A 12,292-nucleotide genomic window follows, 5' to 3' on the forward strand; every position below is an offset into this window, starting at 1 on the left:
ACCTTGGACACTTCCAGAAACCAACATGCTCGAGAAATGCTCAATTTCTTCCAGATCACACAGCAAATCCTCACCTAACATCCAACCTAACAGTACTGTTTGATTTTAAAGAAAATTTAAAGGGTAAGGTCTAGATATTGACACCAAATAAATAATAGCAGATAAGATTAAAAATAAGACATTATTTTATAAGCAAAAGAGATTTGCCTTCAAACAGGTTTTTTTTTTTCCAAGATTCAAAAGATTTATTTGGAAAAATCAGCACAGGACAAAGATATCCTTAATATTCCTCCTCAGAATATTTGAATATTCAGAATCTACATGAAATGTAGACAGCAACTCTGATTTCACAGGACATCATCAATGGTGCATACAGATGTAATCCCCATACCCGCCCTCCCCAATGTACTACTCTGTCTGCCCCTTAGTGACATCAGTTTTCACTAAGCTTCTATCTTCAGGGCAACTTGCACAAACTAAAAAACAGAAAATCATTTGCATTTTTAAATGGCTGGGATTAGTTAAAGCAACCAAAGTATTACTGTTACAGCAAAGTTTAGTAAAACTATAAGAGAATACCACTAATAACATTTTAAAATTATCCAAGATGATTTCTTTATTGAGATTAACTACATAGAATTCACAGTACTATGGCATACTTATATTTAGCTAAAGTCACAAACACATTTCAACATTCACAATGATGAGTATCATCATTACCATTCTAATCTACAAAGCTTATGAATAAAGAAAAATACAAAAACCTCAAGTTTTACAAAAAAAAAATTTTAACGTCTACATACAATAACAATAAAACCACTTCTAGGTAACAGGTAAAAGTGTATTGTTTTCCTCTAAGTAGTCAGGAATGAAAGAATGTTTAATACCTACGACGCTTATTAGGGCCTTCAAAGTTGCCCCCTTGGCTTCCTCTACCAAAACCGCCAGGACCACCACTACCAGGACCTACACCACTCATCGGTGCTTGCGGGGTCTCAGAACCTGTTCTACTACCCATAGGTGAGCCCATCTGAGACGGTGGTCCTTGCGGAAATCTATCATTGTGCTATATAATACCACATAACACATGTGAAGTCCATTTGGAACACGCCAAATGTAAGTGACAAGAAAAATTGGCAAAATCCCAAGTGGTGGTGTCATGAAGTTCAGCAGAAAGTCCAGCAGAATCAGGATCACACATAGAAGGAAGAAAGGAGCAATTTAATTAGTTACTATGTTCAAAAAATAAAAGAAGCATCTGAATGAAGAGTTACATTTTGCTAATGCTATGTCCCAATTTCATGAAAAAAGAACTGATTTCATGAAGTGAATGCCATCTTAAACCTAATTAGTTATTATTATACTGTTCTGATCTCTCTTTTTTTAATTTTTTTTTTTTTTTTTGGCAGCGCCGCACGACTTGCGGGATCTTAGTTCCCCAACCAGGGATTGAACCCAGGCCCTCAGCAGTGAAAGGGCCAAGTTCTAACCACTGGACGGCCAGGGAATTCCCTCTCTCTTTTTCATTAAAGTTTATACTGCGTGTAACAGCGCCGTGTAATAAAAATACTGTTTTTTTAAAATCAGAGAGACAAAACTAGGGAGCAGCATCACATTGTTTGAAAAAGAAAACATAAAAATTTCAATAGCAGTGCTTTTAACATAGAAAGCATGAGCATAAACACAGAGTTATAATTTCAGTATGAAAACTTCTGAGGTGTTTTTCTGGAAGACTATCACTGGGAAAACAGATTTAGTTTTTAAAAGCTGACAATTAGCATGTACTACTAATAGCAGAATTAACACTTGAATTATGTATTTTGTAAAACTTCACAGTAATAACCACATATATTAATCTCAAAGGTTGAACAGAACTCCCTACATGCAGCAGTAAAACATCACTGTGAAAAAGACTAACGGGGATATTTAAATAAACTTTACCATTTCTGCGGGAGGTATGGAAAAGCAGGCCAGTTACTTTTACTTTTAACTCTCTGCTGATGATTATACGCTACACAAAATTTAACCAAAGTATTTACAAATTTTTACTAGCTCTCAGACATTTTACTACAAAATAAGCCTCCAATGGAGGAAACAGGTACACTGATTAGTATGCAACATCTGACCCGATCACAGTCGATATTACGGCACTGCCTCATTATCTCCCTATGTTAACACTCATTTAAAAAACCTGTTAGCATGTCCAATTTGTCCAAATTCTTAAAGGACTGTATTTAAAGTAAATAAATTATAAAATAATAGAACACCGCATCCATCAGTTCTAAGACGCACATTCACTGCTCACGTCTCTGAGATCAGGGGGGTTTAGAGCTGATGGCAGGTCTGCGTTTAACAGCAGCACCTTTTCTTTCTCAGCAGCAATGGCGCCCCTTCAGTTCCAAAACTGAACTGTCTTTTCCAAATATACGATCAACTAATTTCCCTTTTCTAAATGTTACTTAGGACAACCATTAAAAAGAACCAAATGAGAAAATGTCATAGGAATATAACGTCTCAAATAGTGACAGACTTTAAGGGAAATGAAAAACAGTAGCAGTCTTGCCACTGATTCTCAAATATGAATTACAACTGAAAAATGGTTTTATAATATTTAACCCACACAAAGATATCTTCACACTCTCAAACCAAGAAATGAAATTGTCTACTTTAAATTTAGTATCAAATTTAATTATAATTTGTAAGTCTATAGTAAGAATACAACAATGTAAGTTTAAAATATATTTTAAAACTTTAATGTAAATTTTTTACAGTTAAATTCTCTGAAATTACTCATAAATGATTTTTTTATGAAAAATGACAGAAAACTGTGTTTTCACACATATTGAGGTTTTGTACCCCACCAAAGGTAAGGAGTTCACACAGGAATAAGAACACAATCACAAAATACTTGACCATTACACTGAATGCTGGTAAGAGGTGTATACAAATTAAATTAAAATCACTGTAAAATGACTAGAATTAACATATATATCTGCTATATATTTAAGTACAAAAGCATGCCATGGATCATAATCCTAACTCTTGGGAAACTAAAAAATTGCCTCTCATAAATCACCATCTAACTTCACAAAATTACCTTTTCTTCACTGGATATTGATCTTTACTGACAAAACAAATGATGCCAAATTATGTTAAGTGTGAAGTTACCTTTGGGGCAGAAGTATATATTATTGAATATAATCACAATAATGTTTATGATACATTACCACTGCTCCATTATCTGGCATCATTGGAGTTCCCATATTTGCAGCTCCTTCTGGCCCCATGGCAGGACCAGGACCCATTGGTGGGCCAGGTATAGTTCCTCTGTTGTTCATATTCATACCCATCATTGGAGGAGGACCTTGGTTACCAGCAGGTGCTGGGCTAAACGCATCTACGTAAAACAATCTATACTTAGAGCTGTCCTATCTTAGTTGATAAACATTTAAAATTTAACAATACTTAGGCAATCTATATAACAAGACTATTATCAAAATTATTTTACTTCCTTGAGAATGGGACACTCAATTATCTACTCTGATAGAGCATTATATTTGCTAAACAAATGTACATAAAACAAATGAGAAAACTATCAATTATTTTTAGCACATTTGAGACTATAAAAGCTTGAAAGTTTTCTTTAAAAAATCAGTATTATTTGCTGTAGTCTGCTTTTTAACCAAATACTCCCTTACGAGTGGTGACAACTTTCTACCAGTTTAAATTAATGGCAAAGGATTAGCACTTAGGAAACCACTTAATTTTCTTATAGTCATGACTAAAAATACTAGCATGTAAATTATATTAAATTGTGAAGGGAGAAACCATGTCCTCATACATACACACACACCCAAAGTTTACTGTAAATAAATTCTTGGCTTTTATATAATTACTGAACATCTCCCAAAATTATAAGAGGTACTCTTTTTTAACTTCATATAGAACTATGCAATAGAAACAAACAAAAAAATTGAAATGATTCATCATGACAAAACTTATTTCTAAAAGCAACTGCAACCAAATACAGATAAAATATTAGCACAGCTGTTTGAATTTTTTCAACATGCTGAAATTCTGGAAATGAGAACAATCGGATACTTCAAATTTTTTCATCAAAAGATATGCATCCACCTGCTTCATGTTAACTGCAATAATAATGTTTAAGCTGTAATACATTTATAATGGCCTCAAATACAACATTTTTGGGTATCCTCTTTGAACTTAAAAAATTTTTAAACTACTCATACTTGTTTATCATTAAAAATTCATGAGAAAGACTGATTCTGAGTTTTCTTCTAGTATTTCATTATCTAGTTAATTTCATGACATTCAGAACTCAATTTCTCAACAACACATTATAATAGGAGTGGAAGTTTTCATTCACACTCACAACTCTACACAGTACCCAGTGCAGCTCAACCTGCACAGGACTGCGTCCAGGGAGCTGAGAGGAAGCAATCGGACTCCCTGCCGGCCCCCAGCAACAGACTCCTGCTCCTTCTGAACCCAATCCCCAGGACCCCAGCCACTTCCTAGGGAAGGAAGCAGTTCCCTAATGCCCAACAGTTCTTGTTAGTCAATCTACACTTTAACTACACAAGAATACTTCTATTCCCTTAAGATAGCTATAAATAAAAATTTTTACTAGACTTCCACAACATCTCCCATAAGTGAAATGAGGAAGGGCAGAGACAGTATCCAGGAGGAATGTTACCTCAACTTTCCCCAAAAAGAACAGATCAAGGATTAGGGGGTTTTTTTTTTTTCTCTTTTAATAGAACATAATTATCACACCTAACTTATGAGATATGAATATAACTATACAAGTATGGGTATAATAAAATAAATGAAAAATATTTAAAACTATCATTAGTTGAGGTAGACTCTTATTTTTAGTAATTATGGCTGTAATTAGACTAAATTTAAAGATCTAAGGAATGTTAGAATTATTTGGTCCCCTGAAAAGCAGTTTTATAAACTATGTTCCACTTCGTACACACTGGTAACAGACCAGAAAATCTGTCATGTTTAATCCATGCAACTTGACAGGATATGACAATTTACCAACTTAACAGTGACATTCAACTGCATGATAAGGACTTGTAGCTCCACGGATCCGTAACTATCATGAGAATAAAGTCTCACTTTGAATAAAATGTAAAGAGGAGAAAATTAAATGGAGTGGATGGATGTTAGGGGAGCTAATTAAGTGCTCAAATGTAAACATGGTTCTCTGGTGAATAAAATGCCATTAAAATTTTTAATTCTCTTAAATTCCTCACTAAATAAGGAATCTAAAAGTATATTCTCCCATTTCTTCTAATAAAGTTGCTAATCAAGTAAGAAAGTCAGAATGTTTTCATGGTCTCTGAAACATCACAAATTTTTCAAGTTTGGTTCTGATGTTAATGACACACTTAAAATGCTTAAATCCAACTGGATTATATTATACACCAGCCCACAATTTACTTTGAAAAAGACATAAATACTGAACTACCTGTACATTACTAGGCTCTCAACTGTGCTTCCTAATTTAGAACTTCTCATGTACTCTTGGTTCACTAACTTTTTTCATGTATCCATTGTACTAACTTCACAATTAAGCTCTTTTGGTTAAGGGTTATGTCTCGTGCTTCCTTTGCATATCAGAGATGCTCAATAACTACTTTTTGGTAGATAAGAAAAGTGACGAAGTAAACAGCAATTGTGTTAAATGATTTAGATTATCTAACTGGCAATGGCAAAGGAACTGGCATGGGGGAGGAGCGCTTGGTCACGGAAAATGCTCGATCCACATATTAGAGGCTTTAAGATGTCTATTCCACACGCTACATGTACATTCCAAGTACAATCTGGATTTCCTCAGTGGGAGTTAATGTGACGCACACTGGAATGTTAAGGTAATGTGATCTTTACAACAACATGTACATTTGACTTTATATAAAGATTCTAACCTCAGCTTCTGTGGCACAATGTGAAATTAATATATAAAATTTTATTATTTACCTAATTTTCAAATGTATGACAGTTCAAACTTAATAAGACATATGAAAACATCCCATACTTATTTTTCCCTTAGCTTATTTACTTGATACTGCTGCCCTGACAACCTGGTTATACAAGCAATCAATATTAAAGATGCTAATATAGGCACTTTCTTAAAAACTTCACATCAACTCTAAAGATATACATTAGCCTAAATATGCAAGACACATCTCATTTACTTGACAAGTCATAGATGTCTCCGAACAGTGCAGTTCTGTGCACAATACTGTGGGTTAGGGCAAAATAAGTTAAACATTCAGTAGAAGGAATAAAAATAGCCTCAAAGTTACACAAAAAATTATCTTAAAATAGAAATAAAATACTCTCAAGAAGTTTATAGACACTACAACTCAGAAACTATCAAAATTCCAAGATAAAAAAGCCAATTTCAAGGCATGAAATCTGATTTTTAAAAATGCAACAACATAGCTTTATTACACCATGTGATGACTCAACAAGTTTCAGGTCATTTACCAAAACCTGTTTACAGGTTTCTTTTTGTTATATCTATTAAAACATAATACATCTTTTAGCCTAAGAATAAACAAAATAAAAATGTTCTTCCTAGGCATGTACTTTTAATATACTGGTATTTTTTTTCTCATTTAATAAATGTAAGAAATTTCACCACTTACAAATGCTGGTTCCAAATTTCTGTTTGTTACTGATATGTAGATACCACAAATAGCATGTACAGTTCCCTGAAAAATGACAAGTAAGTGACAGAAGGCTTTGCTTCAAATCCCTACCTCCCATGTTTATTGCTCCACGGGGACCCATATCACCCATTCTCATTTCCTGTTCTCTCTGTAAGTAAACATAGTTGTCACAGTCAACCTATCGATCTTAGGACTTTACATTTCCCATCTAAAATCAAAAAGAAAAGAATAAATTGCGACATCATGTTCCATTAAAATTTTTTTTAAATTTCCGACATCATTTACTTAATAAGAACACTGAAAAGAAACTTCAGTCTCCCAGGCTTAATTAATATACTGCAAGTGCTTAGAGCACCCAATTTATATTGCTAAATTATCAGTGAGTCATACAAAAAACCTACTACAGGATATTTTTAATGTTATTCTTCCAAGAGATCATACACACATGCCTAGATGCTAAGAGAAGAAAAATCTAACAATAATAACCACCAGGACCAACTATTTTTCCTTCCCAGGTCTCTGAAGTCTTAAAACAGAAATGACCGTTACCACTTTTGTATTCAAATGTATTCAAACACACAACACAAGCAGCTGTGGGGTACTAAACCAAAAATAAGGTTATAGACAATTTTCATTTTTGAAATATTATAATTCACCTTTGCATTTTTATTCAAGTACTCAGGCATTATTTCACCCAGGACCTACAGATATAGCATGAAAGCCTCCACTACACACAAGCAATTATTGAAAGCTCAACATAATATTGCTTCCTTTATTTGAACAAGAATTTTTCTTGGAAACCGAAATAAAAGTGTTATTACACAGTTGGAAAGTTCTGAAACAAAATGCTCTTGAGGTTACCTGTGACATAAAAGGCCATACAAATGTACAAAACGTTCTAAGTTTCAGTACAGAAACTACTTCCTAAAAACCCATTTACCAACAATAGTTATATAGAATTAACTTCAATGAAATCTCGTAATTAAAATTTACACTATTATTTAATGATCTTGTGCAATACCAGACAAGTGTGTTAAATGTAGCAATCATAAAAAACATTGAGGCAAAAGTAGCAATGTCTAAAGCTAAAGAAAGCATCATTTTTCTACTTTTAAAAGCAGTCTTATTAAAATGGGTCGGTTTTAAAATACTAGTGAAAAACACCTATAAAGCTAGAAATAAAGGAAATAAAAGCCTATGATAGATAAATGCCACTAAGCAGCAAATCAACTGCCCATCTAACCTAGCAGATGCCTCAAAAGTTAACCTTTAATGAAGCTACGATACGAGAAAAAAACCACTCACATAATAGCTTCATGAAGAAACGTTTCTCATTGCCTAGAAAACGTAAATACCAAAGCTTTCCCAAAGCTAACTTTTAACTTTCCAAAAAATAAATTTCTTTCATCATAAAACATTTGACTATTAATGGATACTATTACTGACCAGCAAAAAAGCTATTTTATAAAACTGACTACTGATGAAGTCATATAATTTTGCAATTATAGGGAAAATACTATTCTCTCATCACACTTAGCACTATTATCAATAAATTAAACCAAGCTGTCATTTCCTCATCAGCAGAGCCTATTGACAAAGTGTGGACTGTTTGGGCATATCCAAAATCTTCCAGTTACTATTTATATGAGATACTCTTCAAAAAGAGCTTCTTGCACTCCAGCACCAGAGAGTAAAATACATGGATTTTATGGCCCCAACATTTTTTGAGGACAAAGGTGTTAACATATTTTTTGACTTGTCTTAACTATAAAAGACTAGAAAGGCAATATCTAATCGCTAACAGAGGGTAATCATTAGTCTCACTCTTTGAGACTTCAATTTTCAAATCCCCCTTAAATACCCCAACACCCTAGCTTCCTAGTCATATTTTAAGGTTATTCTAACTTTTTATAAACCCGCTACTACATACTTCTATTAAAATGCAAGAGGCAGAAGTAATACTTAAGGGTAGTGTTATCAACAGAAATTAAGACAGCACTTCCCATTATAACCTGATGTATCAAATATGCATAAGGAGAATCGCTTGAGTAAGTGCACAGTAACTATGTGCCCACCCCAACAGCAATACACAAATAAGGCCCTCACTTCTCCTACAAGTTCTTCTGATATATTTTAAATTAGAACTGATACATGTGTGATATTTTTATAATACAAATTTTAATGATGCTTTATTACTTTACCAAAAATTATTGTGCTTTAATAGACAACTTATATGTAAAAATCTCAAAAGACTGCAGTGCAATATAAAATGATAAAAGCTATGATGAACACTCAATTTTAATTAATTCAATAAATCCTCATAGCAACCCATGATGAAGGTCGACTGTTATCCTATTTTAGAGATCATAAAACTGAGTCATAGACCTGTTCAATAACTTACTCAGGGTCATACATGTAGCAAGTGGTTGAGCTGACCTATAAACTTCTGCCAAAATAGAGTTCACAGAATTTTCTTCTTCACAGGGCACCTTCATTCTTCAAGAATTCCAAGACTAACAAAAGGCAAGATTTTTAATGTATTCTTACCATGTTTATAAGAGGCTGTGCCTTTTGATTAAAAGAATTCTGCACTGTAAAGCAATTATACTCCAATAAAGATGTTAAAAAAAAAAACAAAAACAAACAACCAAAAAAAACCAATGTCTACTAGTTAGACACATTTTGCTTCTTTTGTTCAAGTTCATTTCCCAGGAAGCTGAAACCTCTCTCACATTTCACTGCCTTTAAATTGAATAATAAAATGTTAATTTGTATTTTATGGAAAAAAAAAAAAGAATTCTGCATATGCATTCTTGAAAGCTGGTCAGTGAAATATGCCTAAATTTACCAAAAAAGAAAGTAAAGTACAACTGATGCCAAAGCCGCATATCAAAGCAGCATTCCACCAACAAAAAGGTTCTCAAGGTGTGGTTCCTGGAGTGAAGAGAGTCCCCAAGACGCATCCAAGACGTGCACAAACTCAAAACTACTTCATTAGAACACAGTTCTAACACTGGTCTAACTGGGCTTTTCACTGAGACACTCGCAGGGATGGTGCAAGAGCAATGATGGGCAAAAATCCTGGTGTTTCAGCACAAACCAAGGCACTGGCATTCAATTTTTACCAGTAATCATTGTACTCTGGACATTACAATACAACTACAGTTAAATGATTTCAATTATGGCTGTCCCAGCCAGAGCATCCAGAAAAGACTGAAGATTAGATTGTAAGAAAATAAAACAGGACTTCCCTGCTGGTGCAGTGGTTAAGAATCTGCCTGCCAATGCGGGGGACACGGGTTCGAGTCCTGGTCTTGGAAGATCCCACATGCCGCGGAGCAACTGGGCCCGTGAGCCACAACTACTGAGCCTGCACTCAAGAGCCCGCGAGCCGCAACTACTGAGCCCGTGAGCTGCAACTACTGAGTCCGTGTGCTGCAACTACTGAAGCCCATGCGCCTATAGCCTGTGCTCCACAACAAGAGAAGCCACCACAATGAGAAGCCCGTGCACCCCAACGAAGAGTAGCCCCTGCTCGCCGCAACCAGAGAAAGCCCGCGCGCAGCAACGAAGACCCAACACAGCCAAAAAATAAATAAAGTTTTTAAACAAATAAATCAATAATTTTTAAAAAGAAAACAGAAGCCATGTTTCAAAGAGCTGGATTTTATTTTTTTTTCTTTTTGGCCGAGCCAAAAACTAAGATCCTGGCATGCAGGATCTTAGTTTTCCGACCAGGGATCGAACCCGGGCCCCCCTGCGGTACAAGCACACGGTCTTAACCACTAGACCACCAGGGAAGTCCTCAAAGAACTGTAGTACAGGTAGTTATCAGTTTCTAAGACATGGGTCTGAAACAGCTACCAGTTTGGTTCTCGAAGGATCTCTGACTCGTGTTCAGTTACTTCGTCGAGTAGGTCAGGACCCTGTCATGAGACAGGTGGAAGGAATAACCCTGTCCCAATATTTTCTCTGGCAGCAAGTGAGATGTGGAGATCAGGGGAAAATGAAGCACACCAAATGGGTGAGGTCAGTCAAAAACACAGCACACACCTTCAGTATTCTGACCAGGCCTCAGAGATGTGGCATATCAGTACGTGAAAAAGGGGTCTTGAATTTATGTGGACGGGAAGGTAGACTATGGTGAGTATATGGATAAAAATAATGTGAGATGACAAGCAACAACAACTACAGCTGATAACATTATATTTCCGAGTGACCAGACAAAAGAGAAGGCATAGAATGGACAATTCTTCTTTGGCCACTGTTTGGTATAGTCTCATTTCCAAATCATGATTGTCTTTATAGTTTATAAGGACAAGAATTAAAACACTCTTTTATATTAAAAAAATAATAATAATAATTTCAACTATGAATACCTGGATGAAGCAGTAAAAATGATTAATTTTATTAAATCTCTAACTTTAGGTACGTGTCTTTATTATTCTATGCAACAAAACAGATATATACATTAAGCATTTCTGCTGCATTCTGAATACGGTGGTTATTTCAAAAAAAAACCATTCTTATGATTGGGTTGAAAGCTGAATAAGACACATTTTCTTGGAGCAAGATGTTTACTTGAGACAGCATTTGACAGACAAACCGATTAGTGACTTGTGTACCTGGCAGTAATTTCTGATGAGTGGTTGATATTAAGAAATGTGATTTGTTTTTAACTTTGTATAACAAAATACATTAACATTTGTATGATTTGTGTAACTCAATGGGTCAGTATTTTTCAGCTTGGTACATGACGTTACAAACTCATGCATAGGTAAAAGATCCACTCAAAGGTAAACCAATGGATTCTAATGCAAAAGAGTACTTTTAAGAAAATACTGCTTGTCAAGTTTCACTGCAGTATCAAACAACAATATTCACAATTACCTGAAAAGGTTAAAATATATATACTTCTCACCATTTACTTATCCATGTGAAACCAGATTCTCTTTGTATTTTTTAACCAAAAGAGCATTTTGCAATAGGTGGAATGCAAAAGCAAATATGGGAAGCCAGCCATTTTCTTATAAAGCCAAACACTGAAAAACAGTAAAATACCATTCTTCCCACTACACAAAGTTGAGCATTAAAGAAATTTCAAAAAAAATGTAAAATTAAGGCCACTCTTCCCACTATAACACATTTTCTTTTAAATTTCTCTTTTAATTTCTTACATGGTAAACACTGATATAACCTAAACATAAAGCTCTTTGGGGTCTTCAATAATTTTTAATAGCTTTAAAAAAGGATTTGAAACCAAAAAGTTTGATAACCACTGTTTTTAAATTCCAGTCAATATTTACTCATGAAAATGTAAAGTGGCAGAAATTTTGCACTAATGTAAATTAACTAAACCAGTATACCCCAATGTGCAGAACCTGACATTATTTTATGTATAATATTGATTTTTTTCCTTTAATACTTAGGATATCAATCTGTGACTTTTGAAGATATTTTAGGGTTTTTTAGGTAATCTAATTTAAACAAATATTGACTCTATGTATTATCAACTGGAACAACATTCTGCAGTCAATGACAAAATGTGCTCACCTCACACACTGATCAGTCTAAGTCCTAACAGC

At 34.4% G+C, this 12,292-nt stretch overlaps 1 protein-coding gene across 1 annotated transcript in view; it reads right to left on the reverse strand.

Moving 5' to 3' along the window:
- Positions 1-598: 598 nt before the first annotated feature.
- Positions 599-12,292, reverse strand: part of PSPC1 (paraspeckle component 1) — a 63,235-nt gene continuing 51,541 nt past the window's right edge. The window contains exons 7-9 of the mRNA XM_036831374.1: positions 6,798-6,855; positions 3,228-3,397; positions 599-1,066 (exon numbers count right to left, since the gene is read on the reverse strand). Of these exons, the coding sequence (XP_036687269.1) occupies positions 881-1,066; positions 3,228-3,397; positions 6,798-6,855 (414 nt within the window). The 3' untranslated portion in view covers positions 599-880. The remainder of the gene's footprint in view (positions 1,067-3,227; positions 3,398-6,797; positions 6,856-12,292) is intronic.

This window comes from Balaenoptera musculus, chromosome 18 (assembly GCF_009873245.2).
Source record: "Balaenoptera musculus isolate JJ_BM4_2016_0621 chromosome 18, mBalMus1.pri.v3, whole genome shotgun sequence".
Lineage (NCBI taxonomy): Eukaryota > Metazoa > Chordata > Mammalia > Artiodactyla > Balaenopteridae > Balaenoptera > Balaenoptera musculus.